Source organism: Anarhichas minor, unplaced genomic scaffold (genome assembly GCF_050575085.1).
Source record: "Anarhichas minor isolate MPS153535 unplaced genomic scaffold, ASM5057508v1 ptg000014l, whole genome shotgun sequence".
NCBI lineage: Eukaryota > Metazoa > Chordata > Actinopteri > Perciformes > Anarhichadidae > Anarhichas > Anarhichas minor.
The window spans coordinates 10,697,705-10,723,652 of NW_027466460.1; the positions used below are offsets into that span (position 1 = coordinate 10,697,705).

The window sequence follows — 25,948 nt, forward strand, 5'->3', positions numbered from 1 at the left end:
ACATGTCAAAGCTACAATAGCCAGGCCATGTCTGTTTATTCGTTAGCTTAATATCTCAAGGAAATTGTAATTGTTTGCTGTTGATGGTCGTTTAGTGTGGAGCTGCTGAGGCATGTTATTAAAAGGCTGTTTAAAAACAATATATTTGTGCCTTGCCTGCCATTCCAGCTGAGAGCTGGTTGGACAGCAGCATTAATCATTTAATGAGCAACTGTGGTGATTTACAAAATGCAATCAGGGATTTCTCGCGGAACGTATCAATAATGTACAACGCAATTTACAAATGTATTTTTTCAAGGGCGGGATCATTTCTCCCTCGATCCGGCTATTTGATTTCATGAGCATTGATTACACTCAAACTTGAGGTCGAATGTGAAAAATCTCCCATCATCTGCATAATTCAAACCACTCTGACTTCAGTTTATCAAGCTGTTTCACGCAACATCACTCTTTTTGAGCAGCTGGACTAATGCAAACTAAATAAAGGATTAAAAACAAGGCAACAGCAGCTATTGTGCACGGTGCATCTAAAGCTAGGTTCAGGCTCGACCAGCCGGCATGAGTTGTTTGGGATATCTCACAGAAAAATCAAAATTACAATCGGGGTATTATCCTCCCTGCTGTGTGTGTGTGTGTGTCAACTGTTCAGAGTTATTCCAAAAGGAGGTGATGCAATCTTGGGCAAACACACAAAAGAGCAAGAGGAACCCAGCAGTAATCCCTCAGCTTCTGGGAGGATTTTGCTGGAATTTTCGAGATACACAGACTCTCTGGGGAGATAATATATCCCGAGCATTGCGATTAAAATATGTACTGCTGCAACCGTGTGATAACCAGTAAAGTCTGTGAAATATGAAATGGGGACAAAAGTTCATCTATCAAGATCTACATAAAGCTGTTGTGCTCCGTTAAGCCTTGTCAGTCGAATTGTCACAATGCAGTCAAGTTAGCTAAGGAATCAGAGCAGAAACTCATCAGAAATATCAATAATATCGATAATTTATATCAGTGCTATAAAGTACTAGAAACAGGGCTATAAAGAAATACCAGCTGGCGCTCAAAGTCAATGGATTGCCTGCTACTTCATGTGGGCACAGTATTCTCATTTAAAACCACGTCTTTGGGCAATTTCTATGAGGAAATCTTTGACTTAAGTTCTCCGTTGCCCTCCTCATCACCTTGCCCAAAGCAGTGTTAGCATAACACCCGAGCAGGGAAAGACCGACATGGAACACTCAAAATGCTAAATTCTCCAACAGCTTTCTTCTGAGAATTTCTCGATTTATTAGAAAAGCTCTCTGTGGGGCGAGTTCCTGTGACATTTTGTCTTTTCCGTCTAAGCTTTAAAATGTCACTCATAATAGAAGTAAAATTACCCGTGGGCTCTGAGGGGGAGTGAAACTTTGCCATGCGAGCCCTCCATTCCAGAGAGCAAAGTGAACATCACTTGGGCGAGGCTGATAAATGGAAATATCGATGTTAGAGTATTTTTAGTACCTCCTCTACCTTACCAGACGGCTATTTGGCTCATATGGCATGGTGTTGGATATTTACATATCAACCACATTCCCATGTCATGACCATGGGACTGATATGTTATTCCTCAAGTATCATGTTGGTAAACATGTTCTACCTCTTTGATTTCTTTTTTCCACTTGGAGGCAGCCGAAACACTGATATGTCATCGCCTTTTCAGTTAATTTGGCCAACTTCTTAGCAAACAGCTGCTTATTCATCCAGCAGTTACGGAGCAACATTAGCATTCATTTGGAGTCATGTCTCTGTATAAAATCCGAGTCGAATATTTACTCTCTTTTAGCTCTGTTTTTGGTCTCCACCACCTCCTTGTGGGAGATATCTGTCTCTTCAGCTGCTAAATGCTCCACAATATTCACCAGCTAGTGGCTAACAGTGTATGTTTGGTGTTGAGCAGGTAGTGTACAGTGTTTTTTTTTCCAGCTTTAATCACCGAGCTGTCTGCTGTGGCCGAAAATGACACCATGAGAGCTGTGAGAGTGAACCAAACTGTAACGTTGTGAGCAACGGCAAAAAATTGTGCTGAAACTCACTATAAAGCTCCATAAAGCCGAGGGGAGCTGCAATTCTCTGTAGGTTTGTCACAACGAGCAACCTCTTTCTTTTATCATAAATATGTTGATTATAGCCGCTTTGAAGCTGTACATATGTGTAATATGAGAAGTGGTTACAACGTGGGGAGTTTCAATATAGAATGAGATCACCACCATTACCAAATACCAGCGCCTTCACTAATGAAATGGCAGGTATGTAAGTGAAGTGGGTAACTACTGAAGATTGGCTCTTAAGCTTACAATTATTTTACTTTTACTTAACTATTTACTTTTCATGTTCAGACAGTTCATAATCAAAAATACCACACTCAGAAATGTCGAGTTTAACAACACTACCTTGGATTTTTTAAGATCCAAATAATGATTCAAATTATGTGAATTAAAGAAAGCAATCTCCAAATGATCAGCAAAGACGTGGAGAGGGAAATGACCTGTGGAAAATGTACAAATAGAAGCGCACTGAAGGAAATGAGCTGGTTAGTCGAAAAAACACTGGCAATTTTCTTTAACAGCTTTCGGTGTCATTCGTCTGTACGTGTGGCAAATAGCCTTTTTGTTGCTTCAGCAAGACTTGCTCACTATTTCAATTAGAGCTCATGGCCGGGAGAGTGCAGTGGGAAAGCCGTGATGGAGAAGTTGGAGGGAGACGAGGACAGCTTACATCAAAGCTAAACCAATGATGCAGCATGGCGTGCCGGACTATAGTGTCTTCACACTGCTGTTTGTCAGATAAAGTACCCCACTAACGTCTGTGCCAACACCCCTTAAATCCTATAGGTGTAGCACGGAAAGAAACAACTGAGAACAGGGAGTGAAGAACTCACAGGGAGGTCGGCGTAGAAGTAGTGTTTCCTGTCAAAAAGTGATTTCTTGTTTATGGTGCAGTTGAGAGCCAATCCTGTCATCACTGCTGCCTCGACACATCGTTTGTTCAGGACCTGGGGACACACCGGGACATTACCTGATGAGCGGACAAGAAAGTGATAAAAAAACAACAACAGGTAATCTTTGTCTGATTCCAGTTAAACAACACTTACAGGTAATGTGCCTGGTAAGGATGCATCAAAGGGAGACACCAGGGAGTTCGGAGGTGCTGAGAAGCCAACCGGCGAGCCGGAGAACAGCTTGGTTTTGGAGTTAATCTGGGCATGGACTTCCAAACCCACCACTCCAACCAGCTGCTGGGGAGCACTGAGAGAGAGAGATGTTTGAATACACTTCAAACTGAGGCTGTGTCCTGATTCCCTGACACAACATAACTCTAATTAGGTTGAGAGTATTCAGTGTGTTAAAACTGGAAAAGTGACTGAGCTAAGTAAACTGAAAAAAAGGCAGTATGCGTACTAAAAAACGCTTGATTTCTTTAGTCCTCTTGTGATTACACTAGTATCACACAATGCAGAAAGGAAACAGAGTTACAACTGAAAAAAAGAGATGAAAATGATTTGCAAATGGTGGTGAGGTATTAAACATTCTGCTTTGAGCTTGTAAAGGGAAATCCGTTAACTTGACATCCAATGGCAAACTGTTTTCCATTAGTGTGTCAATATCTTGTTTACTAATTCAAAAAAGATAAGATATAGTAGGCCTACATAATGCATATAACTATTATGTAGTATGGAATTGGGACTCTGCAATTATTTAGTCTTGTATCAAAGTTGGTTCCCCCTTCAAATAATATTTTCTGTAGCACTGCCCTCTTTGGATGAGTTTACCACGTAATTTGGGTGAATGTGATTAGGCGTTGCAGAGATGACTGCCTGGGTTTAGACCTGATTTGGAATTAAGCACCGCAGTAACGTATAAACAAGTAAGCCGTCTTTTGTGTCTCTGAAGGGATCGTCCTAGTAATTTCATCAGGGCCATCCCTCCCCTGAGACCAATGAGATGTTCCTCCCCCTCTCTGTGCATGTGCTCAGAAGTCCTATACTGGAAAAACATGGCTCCTTGTTTGCTGTGTGTTTATCTGATCAAACACACATTCATTTAGGAACAGGCTATCGAAGCACAGCACCACAGTCTTAAAACTAGAATTGGACCATGAGACCCGTTTTAATGCCAGTTTATATTGTGCCCTAGTAAAGCATCTCTTACACGTCAACAAAGTTACATTCAATTATATTACCAAGCAGTGAAACCAAGGCCTTTGGGGGTGCTGGGGCCCCACTTTGCCCAGTTGGCAATCCAGCCCAGAAGTTGGGTTTGGAGGCTACACATTTATTTTATTTTATTCATATTATTGATTCAACAAACTGGGGAGAGCTTGAGGGCAGGGGGTGAACAACAAAAAGATGCTACCCAGTTGCATTATGGGAAGTGTAGGATCCAGTGTTTTGGGAACTTGATATCGCTGGACTTCTATAACTAACTTTAAGGGACAATCTAAATCCGTGTGCAGCTATTGTTCGTAACCAGGTCAGGGGCATAATGGACCAAAGTATTCCGCTATAACAGCCTCACTTACCTTTTTGCTCTCAGCTGCAGTTGGCTGTCGCATCGCGAACTTGGTGTGCTTATCCGTCTAATAACACACGCAGCCTTTGGATACAATACTGATATCTGTTTATTCATATTCTGTAGCAGCTCACTTACTGCTACAGAGGAGGCAGCCATGTTGGAATGTCCCTGGGAACCTGGGAGTTGTAGTGTTTTAAACTGACAGTTTATATGACAGTGTACGCCGCTGGGTTTCACGTTAAAACTACAAAGCCCAGTCTTGGCAACGTTTCCGGTTTCTGACATAAGCTGCGTCATTTCCGTTTTGACAACTGGCGGGACTTCTTCACATGGTAGTTGGAGCGGCGCAGATCAGGTTGTTTACAGACTTAAAAAAATTGATTTTACAGGCACCGCTGATTTAAAAAAACACAATCATACAACATGATGGCTACGAACGGAAATGACGCCTGTGGATTAAAAGGAGACGAGCCATCTGTGTCTTTAAATGGCGGCAACGAGGCTTTTGCTAACAAGTCGCACTCACCGGTGGTGAACGGAGCAGCGACGGAGGCACCGTGTCGCTCCAAGCTGCAGAACGGAGGAACCGGGGCGGAGAGGTTCACCTTCAGCCCCGAGCCCACCGTAGAAGACATCAGGCGGATGCAGGCGGAGTTCACGGACGAGAGGGACTGGAATCAGTTCCACCAGCCCCGCAACCTGCTCCTGGCCATGGTCGGCGAGGTGGGCGAGGTGTCGGAGCTCTTCCAGTGGCGCGGGGAGGTGGCCGAGGGCCTGCCGGACTGGACCGAGTCGGAACGGGAACAGCTGGCACAGGAACTGAGCGACGTGATGATCTACCTGGTGGAGCTCGCCGAGAAGTGTCGCGTTGACCTCCCCCAAGCGGTGCTTCGTAAAATGGCCCTGAACCGACTGAAATACCCCGCCAGCAAGGTGCACGGATCGGCCAAAAAGTACACTGAGTACGAGGACTAGAGTTCGGGTGTCAATCAGGGGACGCTGGTTTCAGTGACTGTTGAAGCTGCTTCACTGTTTACATTTTATCCCTGGGTTCAAATGACTTTTGTTCCTGAGTTGACTTGTTGCATAACGACACGTCTATCACAGAAAACACACGTGTTAGCCTGTTGTCTATATGCAAAGTCATTTTTCCTTGGCAGGAAAGCCAATACTATAGGCTGGCTTTTATTCAGTTTAACTTTAAAATTTTGTTTTTGCTCATCATTGATCTGTCAGAGTGAATTTGGGGCAATGCGTGCTCTGCAGAAAATATGACTGTTGTGCAGTGCCCTATTGGGAGCCTTTTAGAAGAATTTATTTCTCACTGAACATTTTAGAAAATCCAGCTTGGCTCCAGTTTAGGAGTGTGACGGAGTGAATTAGAAAGTTGGAGTTGAAGCAGATTGTGATTGTCCAGACAATCCCTGATCAAATGTTGTTGTGATTATTAGGTTTTTGAATTATCCTCCTTTTCCCATCAGGGTTTGATCAACTAATCTGTTTTGTTCACATCACAACTGTCACATCTTTTTTTTTTCTGAAGTAAAAGTCGCTTTAATTCTTTACTGTCTATTTTCCACTCATTTGTCGTTCAGTGAAACGTGTCTGTGGCTTGTTTGCTGTCTACATGCATGTTAAGAGCAAACACGAGCGCCTTCAAATTCATTTCCACTCAAATTAGATAGACCTAGCTGTGAGTAATGCTCTAATGATACAACAGCCCTCTTACATTGAGGTTTTGTTTTAAATCTATGATCATTTTGGAAACTGTACTTTAATGTTATACTGTATTGCTTTGTACAGAGCGGTATTTCTAATACTTACTCTGCTGTCATTCATGGATATGGGTTGTCCAAAAATATTACAAATATCTCTCAGTTTAATGTAACACAATTCAAATGCACCTCTGAAACAAATTGACATAACTTCCCTTGAAGGGGGGGGGGGTATAGTGTTTGACTTCATATACATATATATATATATATATATATATATGCGTGCGCAGCAGAGGGGCCTTCAGAGCCACACTGATGAAAATGTCTGATTTTTCATTCGGTGTGTTGGGAGAAACAAACATTGCCCTCAGCTGTATACCCTGATAGTCACTCAGAAGCATGAGTCATCCGCAGGCTGCAAAGGAGAACAGTCATGCATCACTAAAATGTTGCTCTGTGTGCGAGTCGAGCCTCACTTCAAAGCACACGGCTTTTAAGTTAAGCAGATATGACACGGCGTGCCGCATTGAGAATGAGCAATTGTCCTCTTTCTTGGCGTGTGTGTTCAAAAATGTGGAAATGCAAACTGTCCTCTGCTGGGATGTGTAAATACATCCTTTTCATTTGAAGCTCTTTGGAGTGAGTGATATAGGGAAAACAACGGCAACTACAGTTATTTTCTTTCTTGATCTAATAAAGTAGAATAACCACAGTCGGCCCATACATTTGTTTTCCATAAATCCTTAACTTCACATCATTCCCCTGATATTCTGCAGTGATTGCTCTACAGCAAAAACACCAGCTTGAGTTTTGTAATGCACAGTGAACATCACTGCAGAACAGCGTGCTCTAAATCATGGGAGGTTCGTGACACTTGTTTTTTAGCTGCTCTTTTACCCGTCTGGATGTGGTAGCAAGCTGCAGTTACAGCTGTAAACTGATACTTCCAGCCTGCATCACTGGTATTCCTGCAGTTTTCTGCTGCTTCACTGAGAGTTTATTGGCACTGCTAAAAGTGATCCTGTAGAGGATTTGGTGAGAAAATCCTCGTGTATTTTTCAGATGGGGACGCAGCACATCCCCACAATGTGGTGAAGTCAGATATGAGATAAGACTTTCTGAACCCGGCTCCAGCCTCATTTAGGAAGTGTAAACATTGAATCAATGTTCGTATTGATTTGAGGTTTGCTTGCAACATATACAGATGCAAAACACATGCTGTTTTTGCTTCATCATCGATAAATGTAAGACGAGTTACACAGTAAATCAAAGGGAGGATATATATCTTATCTGTATTTGCACATTGAGGCTGAGAAATAATTTTCCATTCACAAAATCTACCTTCATGTTCCCCCATGCTGCACAGAAATCCATATATAAGTCTTTAATACTTTAAGCACAGTCAAGAACTAACACGTAATGCTGGACTTCATGTAAGCTGTACCTGCTATTTGATGGAAGTCTTTTTATTTTTTTTACAACCAGACTTAGCAAAGGGCTTAGAAACGCTACAAATACATCAAAGCTCTCAGAGAGTAGGAACCACCTCACACATGTCATGGTAACTTGTATGTTTGCAGAGTTTTTTATGCTTGGAGTGCTTTAAACCAAACGACAAAGAGGACCTCGAACTGCAAAGTGCATCCCTAATAGATTTTCAAGGGTGCATTTATTAGTGTGTTGCATTTTGTTCACTTAAAGCTGGGAAATAAGTGTACACCAGTTATCTTGAAGTGCAGGCTTGAGTCTCACTGTGCACTTTATTTTACTTAGCAGCACTTGAAAGACTTTATAGTTGCTCAACATGCGAGCTGAAAGTTCACCGAGGAGCCGTCCTGCGCCCTCGTGTCTTCATGTTTGCATGCTTTGAGAGAGAAGTTAGAAGGTTCCCACGGTGCCATTCCTCGTCTGAAGACTGCGCTGAAGGCTTAATTCATTTCAGACTTTTAATGAGTTTTAATCTTTGATTTTATTCTCTTGTATAATGGTCAGCCCAGCAGATACCATCAGGCCTTGTTGTTGCTTCTTGTGGGTTTCAGAAGGATGTGGGACGTCTAGCTTTCAAAGAGACGTTCACTCGAGTGAATGCATTTATTTTGTTTGAATAAGTGATGGTTTCTCTCTTTCTTTCTGGCCACTTCCTCCTCTTTTTATTTACTATCTGAGTCACACACACATAGACGCTCTTTCATCCTGTCATAGAGACAGCAGTGGGAGATGTCAGATCTCACACAGTGGGGTTACCCAGCAGGGGTGCACATCACATCGCATCCCACACATACATGTGTATACACATACACACACACACACACACACACACACACACACACACACACACACACACAGACGCTGGACCGTTGCTAATGGCCTGGCATGATTTCTTCCCTTTTGTGTGATGTTGTCGGGGAGAATCGCATCGTAAATACCCCCGAACTGATCCATTCAGAACGTCAACCACTTGGCATTCTTTTTCCTTTTCATAAATGTTACAACAGAGCCAATAGAGCAGTGTTTCAAGTCAAATTCCCTGCCAACAATCAAACATTTATATGAGTGTCTCCATGGTTTACGATTCAATCTTTGTTGTTTGCAAGTTGGGGATTCGGTTACAGGCTATTGCTTATCTATGAAGTACATTGATGAAAAATATCCCTTCAATTTCTACATTTTATACTTTGTAATAAAAAAGACTTTGTTCTGTATACGTTCTGTGATGTAGAAGACAGTTGATGGAATTTGCGAAACAAAATGTAGTTTTATTGTGACCAATACATTGAAAATATAAAAACATTTATACAAAGTTGAACTGTTTTGGGGGCAATGACCATTCCCTGTCTAACGAAGCAATGAGAAAACACTTTTTTTCATTTCTTGTTATTCATAATTTAAACAACTTTAGCACTTAGGTCTTTATATCACCTGCAACAAATCTTATTTTTTTTAGATTCAAATGTCCTTTATGTAAATAAATAGCCATTCAATTGTGGAATTTATTGGCATCAATAATACATTCTAACATGTAAGAAAAGCAGAGGTGTATCAATAACATTAATTAAAGCCTCATTCCATTTCGGGTCACTTGCTCCAGTGCCCTGGTGTTGTGCACACCGGCTCACTGGTCAATAGAAAGGAGTCATTGTTAATGCCATTGTTATGTCACTTGTGCTTTTCCTTATCTGCTGTGGAAAAGACGTTTGCTCTTGTTTCCCCTCATTGATCACTTTATTCAACCAGTGACACTTACCAGACACATGCGGTGACCGTCTTCAACTTGATACGCTAGACAAGAGCTGAGCATGTACAATAACATACAAATAAACCAAGTAACAACACTAAAATAACTAAGAAAACAGTTTAACCAACAACACAATCAAATCAGCAGTTACAGTATGTATATAAGAGATCTGAGAAAAGTTTATATTTCATTCTTGAATGCTGCCAAACAGGGCAGCACTATACACCTCTTGCAAAATGAAATACAAACCTTTTCACTGAAGCCATATTGACATGTTACAGTAAGAAAAACACAGATGTAAGTAATCAAATGAATGATCTTCAGGGTCTGTATTGTGCATACTGGTTTACTGGGGCACTTCATACAATAGAGCCATTGTTAGTGTTGTTTCATATGTGCTTCAACTACAATGACAAGTCAAAATATCATGGACCATTTTCTCATGCAAAGCGAGTCAGGATGTCGATTTTAGAGCTAATCCGGACATTCTGACTAACACTGCAATACAAGAACAAAGGAGTTATGGTCTAGAAAAGTCATTTTTTCTTTTACATGTTTTATGGAAGGGAAGCCTACCGGTTCAGGTAGTCACCTCCAGTTGGCTGCTCCGCTCACACGTGACATAGTTTACACCCTGTGACGTGAATCGAGGGGCGGTTCATTCAAGCTGTGCTCTTTGTCCGCTGCTGCCACCTGCTGTTCAGTAAATTGTAGTTGTATGTACAACTTCAACACAGCTGCCGTTGATTTGAGCATTTCTAGCAATTAGCACACCTGTCAACAAATCAACTCAGTAACACGAGGGCTCTCTCGCAGACATTTTGAGCCCTTCAGGAACCTTTTCCGTAAGTCAGCATTAGATGCAGACTTTGCCCAAGAGAAATCAGAGAATAGTTATTTATTCATTCATCAAATATAAGAGTAAATAGATTATTTGAAATGACCTCTCATCTTGTGAGGAAAGAGCCTGGAAGACGTTCAGAAAGTAAAAAGTACAAAATAAATACCCACAATTGCACATCATATATTTTGTGCTGTCCCATTCACTCCATTGGCTAGTTATTTTAACTCTGCCTGTTAACAACAGTTGCACCTCAAGGCTGAGGTATTATTTCCTGTCATACATGGACCACAGTTTTAACCTAAGGACAACCTAAGGACCCAAGGATTTTGGTACTATGTTAAGATGTCTTGGTCGCTGCTTCATCTCACCAGTCTAAGGTAAGAACTTGCTGCTTCACAGATGTGATGTTTGTTGGCAACATGTCATCTTATGATGGCTGCTGATGTCTGCTGTCATGCTATTATGTGCAATGTTTGAGTTGTGAATTCGTTTATTGTAATGGCTGGTTTTGTTTGTTTTGCACACGCATCATGATGCTCTGATGCTGCTAGTCTGCATGGTGGTGAAATACAGTCTGTTTTCATTATTAGAGTGAATAGTTTTTTGCAGCATATTTTCCCTCAGGATGTTGGTGTTGTTGTTTTTGTGTGCAGTTGCCAACAAGCTCACTGCAAATTGGGTCGCAAGGAGAGGATGTTACAGTATTTTATTATAGCTGTGCAAAGTAGAATGTATTGTATAATGGCTTTAGAAATATATGAGTGGGCATAGCCAATTCCCATAATAATTTCCCTGTAATAATAACTTAAGAAACTTAACATGGCTATTGTTGCACATAAAATAGGTAGTCACATTCCCATTGGTTTTTCCATATAATTCATATTTAGCTAAAAGGCATTAGGTATGTGACATCTTGCTTTACTATTCTTCATATGCAGCACAGCGCCTCTTCTATGGTTTACAGTGCTGCTACTCTAAACGGCTGCCAACCGTAGGCTCTTATTCATAACTCGTGGTGATCCGCTGCTTCACAACAGTTAATAAGAATAACTAAGATATTGTCACTGCTGTAACAATAATTACCATGCTTGTCCGAGGTGGGTAGTGGCCATATGGCAGCTAGAGCTCAGCCTACACACACTTCAGCATTACCACTGCTGCTCATCCAGCATTTTATAAACCACACCTCCTCCACCAGTGTCCACCTGTAGGCTCTGATTCCCCCTGTGGAGGAGTTTATCATTGTCACTGCCCAATCTTCTCTGTGCTGAACTTGGTCTTTGCTTGCAGGGAGTGACTTGAGATCAGTTTCTAGACACCAAATACACTCTGTACTACTCCGTATCCATTTAATAATACAGCCGTTCAATTGAGTGAGCTTTCCTTCGCTTGTCTGCAGTGCACTGGTGTATTATCCAATGCGTGTGTATCAAACAAGTTTAAGTTTTCAAGTTAAGACATAGCCTGCGGGCCTCTGTTGCTCTTGCGATCCATGTGGGTCTCTTTTCTATGCATATTGTTTAGCATTGACAGCTCTCGCCTATTGTTTTGTATGGTGTATTGTTCTGTTTGCCTCAAAGAGCACATGAAGCAAACAAATTGCATTCCTCTGACGAACAATACTGAAAGCGTAGTTAAGTGTGAATGAATAAATGAATGAGTGTCAAGTACAGGCCATTGCTATTTAGGGATTCTCCACAATAACTGTCTCTTTTTGTTCCTTTGCTGCAAATTGTGTTATTGAAGTTTCTTTCTTTCTTTGAACATGAAATCGTCTTCCACAGTGTCAACCTGGTGTCACTCCCAACTAATCAAATACGGACTATTGGTCAGTGCCCCTTGGCGTCTGGTACTGACTAGCCCCACAGTCGTTTAACTCTAATGTAAACCCACCCACGTCATTTTTTGGACGTAGTATAAAGAGCGAGGTAGTCCACATAGGGTGGGGGCGGGAGCAGAGGTGCATGGGTCAAACAAACACAAGACTATTGTCCAGGAGACCACAGTTAGACCTGTGCGAACATACAAATATATGTTGATATTTGGTCACTCTTTTCCGAAACTAAGTGGTTTCGTTGCCTAAACCTAACTTCCTGTGGAGACAGAAGTCTATCTTGAAAAAAAACAAACATGCATGTAACGAGTGGAAACGCTACTCCTGCCACGTCCACAAGTGACGCGAGCTAGGTACCTAAAGTGTCACAGTTTGAAGCTTAGGGACACCAACTCTAAGGTACATGACGTGGTGGGAGTGAGAATGTGCTGACAGTGTTTCTCTCTCCAGCAATGAGAGATGAAATGACATCAAAGATGATGGAGGTGTTGAGGAAGGTTTTGTGAAAGCCTGCTGTTTATTTCAATCAAGCACTGCAAAACTAGGAGAATGCAACTGCCAGTGAAGTGTGAAACTGATGGGCTAATGCTGTTGATTTCAATGTGTGACTCTCTAAACTTGGTGTGAAAAAGCATAGCTGCCAATGTGATGTTTCAACAGACTTTATCATCATTGTCAACCAGGACAAGTGCGACCCGACAAGCTGTTCAACATTTCTCAGTAGCAGAGAATGGAAGCACTCTACAGCCACAAAATATACCAGTAACTCTTTACAATTCTCTGTCAGTATAATTCTCCATCTGCATTAATTAAGAAACGCTATGCATACTCTCACGATTATACCTAGGCTCTCAGCGTGCAGTAGTGCTTAATCCTGCAGTCCTCTTGTGGTTTTATCTGGTGCTTTCAGTAGGTAATGGTTCATTTATTTTGCTAATATTCACACAGCATGTCATTTTGAGATTCACTTGTTGAACGGAACATGTACTGTGAAGGACAGAAGAGAACCTCCTTTGAATTCCCTCAGCATTTTACATTGAGCAGACCATTGTACCAAAAATTCATAGCATATGTATGAGGCTGAGGCTTTCCAATCGGTGGAATTATTTTCTAGATAGTTAAATGGTTTCACTCACTGTTTCATTAAGGAAAACTTATATTCAGATTTTAAATGTTAGTCCTTGTTGACATTATTATAGGGAACAAATAAAAGAAACATCTGTATATCAATGATGCCACAATAAAGTAAAAGACACAGTTATGTTGTGGTCCTCCTTGATGTCCTTTAAAGAGAGTACAGATGGCAGGAGAGCTTGCAGGTGTAGAATAGAAGACACATCCATTGACTGAGAACAGCTCTAATGTAGTTTCCAACTAAATAATACAATCATTTTTTGATTTTGAATTCACCTTTATTGTCCAGTACAGCCAAATACAGCATCTGTAACCAGATAGTGAAAGCAGTGCGCAAAAGTGCATATACTAATACTAAGATACTAATGTACAAAATTATACACCAAAGGGCAATATGCAAAAATGTAAATCGCACAGATATGTCAGTGCTGTATGTCACTATGTTGATTACGAACTAATACATAGTATGTAGAATGGTAGTATAAATGCTATGTTAAAGTATACGATATAAACAACAAGCAAGTATGAAATGTGCTCATCTGAATATGCATAATAACAGGGATTGCAAATACAGCAGGCAATAGCAGCAGCAGTAGTAATGCAGTAAAATACTGCAAAACAGGTACACATAATCAAAGATATCAAAATAAAAAATGTGCGTGCATGCAAGCAAGATGTAGTTATCCATGTGTGAATGTGAAATGGAGATTAGTTAACATTTGTATATTATAACTTATAACATTTTATATTAGAACAGTATATTCAACGGTAGATAGAACCACCATTCTTCATGACTACTGCCTTTTGTTATAAAAGGTTAGTCATTTCCCTCAGCTTCAAAGAGTGTGAATCAATGATCAGTTCAGCGGAATTTGACATTTCCTGTTTATCACTTTGTTAATGATTGACTTATTTTACATTTTAAAATGTAACAATGAAGAAATATAAAACTGATGGGAAGATCTATACATAGAGGACAAAGTATGGCATTCCTGAAAACAAAGGGACCAGATATTCTATGCTAGAAAATGTCACCAAGGTAGTGAAGCTATATTTCTACTGACAAAGGCATTCAGATCTCAGTTGCCTTTGACATCCTGCTATCTCTCCTATATAGGTCAGTGAGGCCTGGAGCAAAAATGGAAAGAAAGTGTCGGAGTATAGGAGCAAAGTGAGATGACAAAGAATAGAAAACTTAAAGAAATAATCAAGCAATATACCGTTGAACCTGATTTAGGTCAGGCTAGCATTAAACTACTGCATCAAAAATGATCCCACAGTTTGAACAACAGTGGAGCTTTGTCTTTAAAAGGATTTGAAGCATTTGTGGCAGGGCTGCAGCACTAGATTGCATTCGATTGCGCAGGTGTGTTGTGTCCAACCCCTGTAGATACTTGACATTGTGATTTGCAGCAGGGACTAAATTGTGTGAAAGCATAACTGTGAAGCACATCTGACAGATGTATCTGGCGAATGGTTAATAACGGGAATGATCAAAGTGTGACAGAACAGGCACCGGTGCCATTCACATAATAGCTGCAGGGAGCCAAGAGCAACAAAGCTAATATGTGACGGGGAGAAGCACGAGGATTGTCTTTTGATTGAGCTGTGCAGCGTTGAATAGTATCATGACTATAGCTGACACGCAGTGCTGGTCAAAGCATACACTTTATTTTGCGGAGGAAAGGACATAAAACTGTATTTGATATTAAAGGATATTTATGGGATAAGACTTAGGCTGCCATTATTTTATACGTAAAAATTCAAACAATTGTGCGAGGGTTTGTGCTCTTGAATCCAGGCTTTTCAAAAGACGTGGTTTCAGGTACATGTAGCCAAAATCAACAGTATATATGTGTGCATATAGAGTTTAATACTCTTTAGTTACTCTAAATGTAGAGGCATGGGTGTTGGCATACACATACTATTCATCTGTTCATTCTGGCGTCCTTGTAGGTTGTGTTTGTAGCCAATGAGGTCGTCCAAAACACCTCCTGCCTCTTGTTTGTCTGATAGCCTATTTATGTCTCTACTAGAATTATATCGTCTGTAAATTGTGCTGACAATGGTTTGTCTTTATCAATGTGGGGATTTTTTTCTGCAAAATGGGAAAATTGTATATTTTGTGTTTAGATCTTTAGAAATGGGTCAAAGATATACACTTTCATTTAAAAAAAAAAAAAAAAAAAAAAAAGCTAAATAATTTTCTTAAACACTTGGGCACTGTTAGTCTGTTTTACTCAAACAGAAGTAAAAACTGCATTTGTTGGGGACTATTTTCAACAATGGTTTTGGTGCTCTCGCGAGTATTAACGGCACCAGAAGGCTGCATGTGGCACCTAGTGCAACGGTGATAGTTTTTGGAGATCTTTGGCACAGAGCAATGAGCTACAGTACGGGATGGTTTTGCCTGCACAGGCAATAAGATTAATTCATTACAACAATGGTTTTGTTGGTATTTGTCGTTACAAAATGATAGAACAACACCGGACTTATCCTTTAAAACAAACAAAGACAAACTGAGTACAACCTCATGACCAAACAACTTATACACGACTGACAATAGTGCCAGGACACTTTTTGGCTTGACATACACACTTTTGATCTGGAAGTCAGCCACCCGCTTCCGATTTCCTGGCATGTCCCAATCCCAGCATGCTCAGCTCGACGGCTCCTGGAGGGGCTGCGTAGGAGTGATAGACAGTTAACAGTGACATCCTAAATCAGCCGTACAGACCGATCAAAGTACTGCATTGTTGGACTGAAATTGGACTTGGGCTGGCTTCGGGAAGCTCAATATGAGTTTCTGTCCTGTCTGCTCTCATTTCAAGCTCAGGCTTTTGAATGATTGAGTGTGAAAATGAAGAGAGGGAAAAAGTTCAAATGGAGAGTGACAAATTCTTGGTTGGGATGTTGCTACCGGAGGGGGCTAAGAGGTGTTGTTAAGTCTTTGAACGCTTTATACCAGCCGTTTCTGTTCTCTGCCGAGCGTAATTTGGAAGTCAGCAGCTGGCCTTTTTTAAAATTTCACAGCCTGTAGTTGGAATGAATCTCTTATAAACTTGTACAATGTAACGGCATGCAGTCACTTGTGTTAACCGCATATGAAGAAAAAGAGGCCGCTGAATTTCTGCAAAGCAGCCTGCATGTGATTCAATGCTCATTTACAATGTCCTCTTTTTCTAAGGACTGAAGATACAAGCTACTTTCTGAATGGCGTCCAAGGCTATCTTTATTCAAAGAGACTGTTGCTATGTAGGACTGTTGCTATGGAGGAGCCTCTTGTTGAGATGGACAGCTGTAGCCTTGCCACAGGGAGGAGCCCTTTCTCTCCCGTCGTCCTGTGTGATGTTTCCCGAAGAGTCCAAACCTCAGGGAGTCAGCGGGGGGGGGGGGGTTCCTTCTTCACAGTGATAAAAATAAATCCGTGACTCGCTCGCACTGGGACAGAAGGAAACTGACCAAGTGAAAGAGGTTGACCGAAGTATGCAGTAATTTAGCTGATATTCACAGTGGCGCTCAACAGGTGAACGCTCTTTGTGCGTCATTGCTGGTGTTTTACATCCCCCCCCCACCATTTACATTCTAGCTTTGTGAATCGTCAATCAAATCCCATAGTTTCTATATGTTGAAGGCCTCAAGGCATCTATGATGTTCATCAACTTTTGAGATATGCCCTAGACACAGATGCTTGATTGCTGCTGATTTGTGTGTGTTTCCTGATCTATTGTAAGCTTCAAAGAAGTGATAAGATATGTCAGAAAAACGATTCAGCTGTAAAATAACAAATGATTGAATGTTAACAGCCTGTCCTGTCAAACTGTTTAAACATCCAAGACAGTTTCAGTATTTCACCATATGATATTTCACTGAGGCTGTAGTGATTATTAAGATTGACTCTGTAGGATGTTACAACAGAGACTGTAATATTCTGTTTCTACACGGACAGACAGTTTTTAAAGATGAATCTCTCTTCGTCCTCTTTTTCATTAATGACAACAGAAGTTGGATTTATTAGTTATAGGGATTGGAGATGGTGTCTCTGAGGGACACACTTACCAGGAGGAGAGATATGTGTGTCTCAGTTTTATTTCACTAACTATATCAACTTTACAAGGATTTAATCATCTGTGTGCCCTGAAGGGTTTGACTGTAGGACTTTGGCACTTAAGACAAGGGTTTGATGTCATGTGATTAGGTCTAAGTAACAAAAAGCACTTCAGGATAAGGGAGAGTTTGTGGTTTTGCTTAAATGGTTTCATGCTTCAAGTCACTTTTGACTTTTTAAATATTTATCCAAGACCTCAATCTTCCTCTAACCTTATTGCTGTCAGTGCATAAACACACTTAATCTGATTTACTTGATACTTGGGGATATTGGAGGGAAAACAAATTAAAAAAATAGGTCACTTCACATCACTGAGTATTATCCAGGTGCATTCTGTATAAACATTTTGTCACTTTGCAGATGCAGTCATTCAAAAACATTTCCTCTTTACATATTAAAAACATAATCCAGTATGTTTTTCTTAAATGTATTTGCTGTTGCAAATTAAAAGTATATTAAAAGATAATGTTGAGGAGGCAGGGAGAGGACTTTTACGTTCCACTGGATCTGGTTTAAGTCTGTGAGAACGTGTGCAGAAAAATGTGACAATTAGCTAGTGGCTCATGAAGAGGCTCATTAAAATATTTGCCTCAAATGTGATGCTTGCCTAGTATACCACCTCAGCTTTCCGGTTGCTTCCCACAACACCTATATGTTCAGTCCCTCTCACTACATGAGAAAGTTGAAGGACTCCCTACAGGAGGAGAAAATGTGCATCATATAATGAGGCCGGTGTTTTAGAGCATTGCAGCACTGCCCTGCCATAGAAACCTGCAATCAGAGAACATCCTGGGCTGCAAACTCCCTGAGAACAACCTGCTGTTGCTCTTTGGCTCTGCTGCTGTGCTCAAAGATCAGGCCTGCGAGGACACATTCAGCATCCCAGAGTGCCATACCTGCGGCAGCTGTTTTGACGGAGGCCAGTGCTAAGCTGTGCCAGCTTGCTGGGGATACTGCTGTACCCTTCTGGAGGGAAACCAGCATCGTCAAAGCAATCCTCCACTCTGCACTCTCCATGTGGAATAACCAGAAGATATCCACACCTGATTCACTGTTGCTCTGCTGCCAACCTGCACCACAAGCCAAGCCAGCCATTGAGAACATTCAGAGCCAGCCATGGATGCCGTGTCTCCCGACAATTCCCCATCATCAGCAGCTATTGTTTAGTTACATATTACTGCTCACTGAAAAAGAACATTTCATTTCAAAACCGCTCAAGCCTTTTTGTCAATTTAATTTGCATGCGCATGCATTTTTAAGATGTCACACTGCAAGTCCTCGTATAACATCTTGTTTCTCTAGTTCGTAGAGTTTGCAGTTAACCCCTGCTGTGAGGGTTTGCATTCTTGATCACTCCCGCAGCAGCAGCCGTGGGCTGATGCCTTTATGAATACCGCCTCCGTGTGTTTCGCTGAACAGGGCCAGAATACAGATAAGCCTCTGTTAGACCCGCAAACACCTCCCCATTAGTTCCCCTGCGATAATGTGTGCTTCCTTGTAGTAAAAGCCACACCTGCTATGGGTGATTTAGTCCCTGGCTCCATTTGTCTTTCAGTGTCAGACCTCTCTCCCTTGTTTTTCTTTCTTGGTCATTACACAGTTGCCTATTTTGTTCTTCACCCGTCCTACAGTTCCTCCCCCCCGTCTCTTTTGTCTCTCACCCTGCTACTTGTCTAACCTTTGAGGGGCTTCTCCACTTTGGCTAGTAACAGGGGTCATCAACTCTCTCCCAGTGTTTGCCCTGGAAGGCTATCACTCTGCGCCGCTGCAGGGAAAACTAATACCACACACCAACACAACAGCCACACAAAAAGGTACTAGAAGTTGTATCAGAACGGTGAACTTTAAATAGAACACGCTCACTTGAGAAGACGAGAACAGGGTTATGCTACAAAACAATATTGAACTTGGAGAGGGACTTTAAAAGCCCTTTTTCACTGGCTTAGTTGTACCATACTCCAGAGTCAAGTACCAGCTTATCACCCACAAGTGTACATTAGTCCCGCTAGTGTGAAGTTGGCATTAGGGATGTCCTGTTTTTCTTTGTTTCTGATCCGAGTCCTTTAACACTGCTATCTGCCAATACGGAGTCCGATCTGATACTTATATTTACCGAGCCGTTGATTAAATTTGGATCTGACACATTAAAATAAAAGCTGTAGCTACTGACGCAACATGTTTTTCACGAGCTACCAGATACAAAAAACTGAAGGCCCTGGATCAAAACTATAACGATGATAAGTTTAACTTGTGATATGATATGGATGGAAATTTACACAGTGAAAATTTGACTCCTGAAATTAACACAAAGCTATCCGCCCCGTTGGAGTTGTTGGGACTACAAAAACAGTCCACTCCAGGTTGTACAGTGATGTTAAAGAGTGATGTTTATTTTACCTCATAAACAATTAGATGGCATATTAGACATCAGCACTAGAGAGCACTTTAACCCGAGAACAAACAACGTAACTTTATCACTGAATTAATATTAATAAGCTATTAAATAAATTTTTTGCCATCTTAGTGTGTTTCTAAAACATGTAACTGTTTTTATAAATACTTTGTAAGATAATATTTCAGGTTTTACAAAGTATTTATTGAATCTTTGTACTTTTAAACGCTTAAGTGAAGGTTTAAAATCAACTGTTCTGATCCTTTCTCAGTCTGCTCTTTATTTAAATGTACAGAAAGTGATGTTGAAGTGTAGAAAATCAAGCAGACAGTAATTCTGAGACACCAGCAGCGACCATCTCTACCTCCCACTGTCCTGTGAAATTCTACATTGACTCGGTTGTCCTGAAGTGTCGACCACAGAGTCTGGCAGAGCAGCTGAGCAGCTCAGTCATCCTTATCTCCATTCAAACATGGCAACTCATAGATTATGTATGGTTCATGCGGTATGGGGACATGTCCTCCCACAGATCATGGGCAGGCAGAGTACACCAAAGTGAGAACGTGCAATATACATGAACCACCATCATTATTAATGCCCTGGATATCTGTTGTAGGTATACGTGCAGCACAGTGCATCTCCTGGTGTGTAGGGTGAAATGATTATAGGTCTGACAAAGACTGTATTTGGTATGATTACTGGTTTTAAGGGAAATCTTGACGGGTATGCATTATAATCCACAAGGCTTTGATGGTATTGTAATCACCGCTGCTGTAAATGACTATTGATATACTGCACATGGTGTTCCTGTGCAATATCATGCAAATTACTTTCGTGAATTTAAACCAAATCATTCAAACTATGCCTCTGTCCTTGTTTTTTTTTAGATTATATTCCTACTTTGTCAATATAATCTGAGTTTTGACAGAGTATTTGGAGCTTCAAAACTGTTTGTTCGTTTATTCATTCATCAAAGAAGAGCCCTGTGGCTCATTAGTGATTTCCTGTTTAGAAAAGGGAGCTTTTGAAAGATTAAAAAAAAATTATGTTTCAGCTCTGAACGAGAGCATTTCAAGGCAACGATTTCCTCCTCTTTTCAGTCTGGCTTCATTACATCTCTAAATTGGTTTTCATAGACAACAAGAAGTTTGAAGTTATGATCAGTGATTTGGTTTATTGGGCAAATGAATCAAGGGAAGTGATTTCACACAAAAGCTTGCAGACACAAAGATGATATCTCTCTTTCTGTCACAGGCACAGAAATATATTTAACCTCCATCCTTTTACTAGTCCATCTGCGTTTCGGGCTCTATTGTCCATTAATGGGTGCTGCCTAGACCCCGCCTCCCTCCATCATCCCTCTTCACTCCAATCAAGACCCCTATGGGAGGGGGCGGTGTGTTGGCCAAAGTGAGGGGCCCCACATCTCTATAGGTGGGGATAAATCAGTCCTCATCAGGAACTTAAATCACTATGGTTAATAGACTTGGTCGGTGTGTTTGGGCCGCCAGGGCCAGTAGTAACCCCCCCCCCCCCCCTTCCCCCCCAGGAGGAGGCAGAGAGGAATCTGGGCCAGCCCTCCAGGCCAGCTCCTACTGACCAAGTCCAGCCCCCCACAATAGAGACCCCAGCCAACAGGGAAGCCTCTTTGGAAAGCTGCTGAAGAGATGACTAATTATTACGCACAGGCATCCACACATCGGGTTTCCCCTCGTCTTCCACCTCTTGATAATTCCTTTTTCTGTTGCCCTGTGCGAGGGGGAAAGGACGAAGGGAGAACAGCTGAAACAAAGGCGAAATAAAGCAAAGTAAGCAGAAACATGAAGCTAGTAAGGCTGGGGTAAGTGTGTCTGTGGATAGAACAAAATAACAAGATGAGAGAGAAGAGGATAAAGAGATGGTCCAAAGCCTGTTTGCTGGCAGGCCCACTTAGGGAGCGCCAAAGGGCGGAGGCCCCCTATTCAGTACGTGCCACCAAGTGGCTTGTTCCCACAGCTAAACACAGGCACAGGCAGGGGCACCACTGAGGCAGAAGAGAGGAGTCCTTTCTCTCACTGAAAAGGAAATGTCCCCCAGAGTAGGAGTGCTACTAATTCTTTTTCATTTTCTTCTCCTCTCATTCCTCTCTGCCGCATTTTTATGTCTCTTACAAGCTCTTGTCTGAATTATCACCATGGCTGCTTGTTCCACACCTATGGAAAACTGTTTTGAAGAGACCGCCCTCAAAGACTCTTTCATCTTGTTCCCCCACAGCTAGCAAACCGCCCCATAAACAACTCTTTTGGTTCTGTATTTTTTTTAATACCACCTGTGATCAAGATACATACTTAACGGAATATTTTCTAGGTAAAAATATAAACTTCTCACTCACTAGTCTTCTCTGTTGGAACAAACTGTTTATTTGGATCCCCATTAGCTCCTGTGTCACATCAGTTATTTTGCCTGTAGTTCATATACAAATGTACGGAGTGACAATACACCACATTTTCACACAACTTACTCAAAACACGCAATTACATGATGACAGCAATGCATCACACAGCAGCTACATCCTTATCGACACACACACACACACACACACACACACACACACAGAGACAAGCTCTGAGAAAATAATAACTATTATAATGAAAAAGGTTCTTACTTACTTATTATTACTGAATTAGTCCAGCCACATTGGCCATGATGGGTCATTTACTTTACTTAGTGTACTGATACAGAAGGTAAGCAATCAAAAATGCATCAAAACAAGCAATACATATAAGGATCCAGCCTATCTAGCCCTTTCATTTGCTATCACTCATAAAATGTGTGTATAAAAATATATAATCAAGAATGTTGAGATGAAAGCAATGAATTAAACATGAAAATATGGAACATAGAAGACTAACAGAATCATTGTTGTAAACCTGGAATGGAGACAGTTTGTCTAATAAAAGAAAATGAGATTTTAAACGAAGCGTTCCCGGTCACGTTGAGTTTATGTTGACATCAAATGTCCTGAGCCGGAGTGGAGGGGAGCTGCAATTTCACAGAAATCCGTTTTGAACTCACCCGGTCCAAAAATCCATTCTCAGACTCCTCCATACTGTTAAAAAACTCCCCTGGACACCAGAGTGCTTTCTAAAAGCTCAATCTAGAAGCTCCCCATGTCCCAAATACCAGTCTTCAGTCTTATAAATGTTATCTATAGCTGATGTACAGTAGCTATCCCATATCATACATTGGAGTATAATACAAACAGCAGGCCACTGTCCCTCACTCAGACTCACTACGAGTTCTTTGGATTCAGTAAAATACGATAAGAAACTCAGTAGGGACTCTTTTATGTCAAAGTTCAAACAGTGGCTTCCTGCTGCTTTGACTGACACTTCAAGTTTCTGGTGTCATCGTTCGGTGAAGAACCAAACTATCTGGGGTTTTATGGTTGGGTTTCACTTTTGGGATTGTAGAGGGAGTTATAATGGAGGTGCAAGTGGTGGTGTTGCTGTCGCAAATACTGATATGAAAGGAGATATTACCATGATTTTAGTTTACTTTATTGGAATCCCCATGAGCCAGCATTGCAGCAGCTATTCTTCTTCGGGTTCAAAAAAATGTAATCAAATGATAGTGATTCCAAATCAGATAACCATGGTATTCAGTGGTATAAACAGGCATTGGTACAATAAGAAGGGAACTGTACTGTATTGACTAGTCAAAGTGGTTACATTGTGAAAGATCAAGATTGCAGTCCTCATAGGAAGCACAGCACAGTAATTGATCCAGTAAACATACGTGTTGAGGCCACAAAAGTAAACGGGGTCAAATACACGAGAGTTAATCCAACAGTTTATCACTTCAACTATTCAGAATGATGTCTCCCGAAAGCTGCTGTAGGTTAGAGAAAGAATAATAGAATAAAAACTATTCTGAGATGGTGAATGGTCAAGGTGCATCATTTTCACAGTGTGATGTAAGTGAGTATAAATGTATAGTCATGTTTGTCCCGGTCTTCTATCACAGCCAGAGCTCCGCTGAAGTTCACTTTCCTCCAGCATCACTCCTTGTTTCCCTCATCTCTTTCTACCTATTTCCTCCATTTTTTAGCTCATTACTCTGTTCCCTGTGCAGATGGTTGCATAAATTAGAAAGGCAAACTGTTTTTGATTATTTCCGTTTTGCTACAGCAACAAATGAGAACTTGTGTCTTCAGTATTCATTCAGTTGTTTCATATTTGCTCCTTTCTTTCCATCGAGACAAAAACATCAGTGGTGGAAATGTCTGATATATGTCAGGTGTCTTGTTTTTGTAGGATTCAGTGATCTTAAGGTCTGTTACAAGCTTCAGTCAAAATAAAGCGGATCCATGTGAACTTGTGATTCTTTTCACTTCAGCTTGTGAGCTTTGTAAGATCTGCCAAATATCTGTGTCTGTGTGTAAAAATGTGTAGGTGGTTATTTTTGCCAGTGTGTTTGGATGTCCTAAATTATTTCTGCCCGAACGAATGTGCGTCACTGCGAGTTAAGTATGTCAGTACTATGACACTACGGCATTTACAGAGCACGTGTGGATGTTTTTCTTCACTGTCTGAGATGCGAATTGCCAACAAGGCCGTAACATTTCTATTTACCAGAGATGGGAGGAACTTGACCTTGGTATTTTCTTTGAGGCACTGGTTTCTGATGAGAAGCAGGCGATATTGTGACCCACAGGTCAGCCGCTCTGAGAGATTGGACTTGTGTTCCGATACTGACGGTCAGTGTTTAAGATGTCATGCTGGGATTCACGTTTTCCAAAGGGACTCAGTCAAATGGAAAGAAGACATGGAAACAGCAGGCAATGACATACTGTACAGTCGTTGTTACTGAGCAATTGGACAGTTGGATTTTGTGTGTTCCAAAAAAAGATAGCCCACGCAATACTAAACAGCAGATGCCTCTGCAGCCTCCAGACAGCATGACATCCGTGTTTCTCCAAGCCCACGAGATCCATATCTTGTGTGCACAAGTTATTTATCAAACTGGGAATATATTATTTAAAAGTGTCGTCCAAGTTTTGGACAGCTAGCTTCTAACACTTTTATAGAATAGTCCCCCAGTAACTTTTGGGTCATTGGTTGTTTTTGTAGGCAATCAGCCAAATAGTTTACTTTGAGAAGGAAACGGTACACTCATTAATACTCACACCTGTTTTAACAAGTCAGATGTAATGTGATGCTTTTGAGAAGTCTTGTGCAAAACCGTCTGTGTGATTGGTAATTGTGATTCACTTTTTGAGGTAATTCTGTTGCCATAAACATCCATCTAAACTTAAAAATCTTTCTTTAGTCATGTAACTGATCATTGAGTAAATGACATGGCTAAATACGTGTTGTCCTCCCATCAGAAATGTGATGGCTCTGTGAAAGAGAGAGACTCGAATGCACATCTTGGAGGCAAAACAGGTTAGCTAAAAGCTCATTTTACTGTGTCCAGGTTTTGGTGAAGTCGAAGTTCACACTGCACAACTTGCTGCCTTGTAATCCGGAGTCTTGAAGTCTTTGTGGTTTTCACACCACACCACGCGACTGACCGATAACAGGGTTCTCACACACTACTAGATCCTACATCTGGGATCCCCGATGAGGTCTCCAAACTACGTTTTGTCACGAAAACACTCAAGAAGTCACATGGGCATAGCGTTCTCATGCTTGTTGATGTTGTCATGGACACATGTGTTCACATAATAGCCTGTTTCCGCACCACTTTACTATTTGCCCTTTGTAGAGCTGTCACTGTGTTTAAGTGTTATGTTCACTCATGCAAACATCTAACACCCTATGTGCAACAACAACAACAACTTTGGTTTGTGTCAGTGTGTCCTGCGTTCTTATTGGCTGTAGCTCCCCGACAGATCCAGATATTTAGCATGCTGCCATACATCTGTGTTTTTAAACGGCGCTTGAGTGCCGGCCGAACACGGATTTGCCTCTGATATGGGGCTGTTGTCCGGGAGGTCAGAAAACTGTCGACAAGCAGGAAATCTAAACTAGGCTATACAGGCTACCAAAACCAAGAGGACAAGGCAGGCAAAAAGTCTAAAAAGACCGGCCAAAGATGTGCTCAAACAGGAAGTGAAGCAAGATTTTTGCCAAAGGTTGTCCGGGCAAATTTGACT

The 25,948-nt window shown here is 41.2% G+C and overlaps 2 protein-coding genes across 2 annotated transcripts in view; one reads left to right on the forward strand and one right to left on the reverse strand.

Annotated features, from left to right (window-relative positions):
• Positions 1–4,703, reverse strand: part of gatb (glutamyl-tRNA(Gln) amidotransferase, subunit B) — a 31,181-nt gene extending 26,478 nt beyond the window's left edge. The window contains exons 1-3 of the mRNA XM_076091421.1: positions 4,555–4,703; positions 3,128–3,281; positions 2,915–3,028 (exon numbers count right to left, since the gene is read on the reverse strand). Of these exons, the coding sequence (XP_075947536.1) occupies positions 2,915–3,028; positions 3,128–3,281; positions 4,555–4,703 (417 nt within the window). The remainder of the gene's footprint in view (positions 1–2,914; positions 3,029–3,127; positions 3,282–4,554) is intronic.
• Positions 4,704–4,861: 158 nt separating this feature from the next.
• Positions 4,862–6,110, forward strand: dctpp1 (dCTP pyrophosphatase 1). The gene has a single exon (XM_076091927.1). The coding sequence runs from the start codon at positions 4,971–4,973 to the stop codon at positions 5,520–5,522; it is 552 nt and encodes a 183-aa protein (XP_075948042.1). The 5' UTR covers positions 4,862–4,970; the 3' UTR covers positions 5,523–6,110.
• Positions 6,111–25,948: the final 19,838 nt, after the last annotated feature.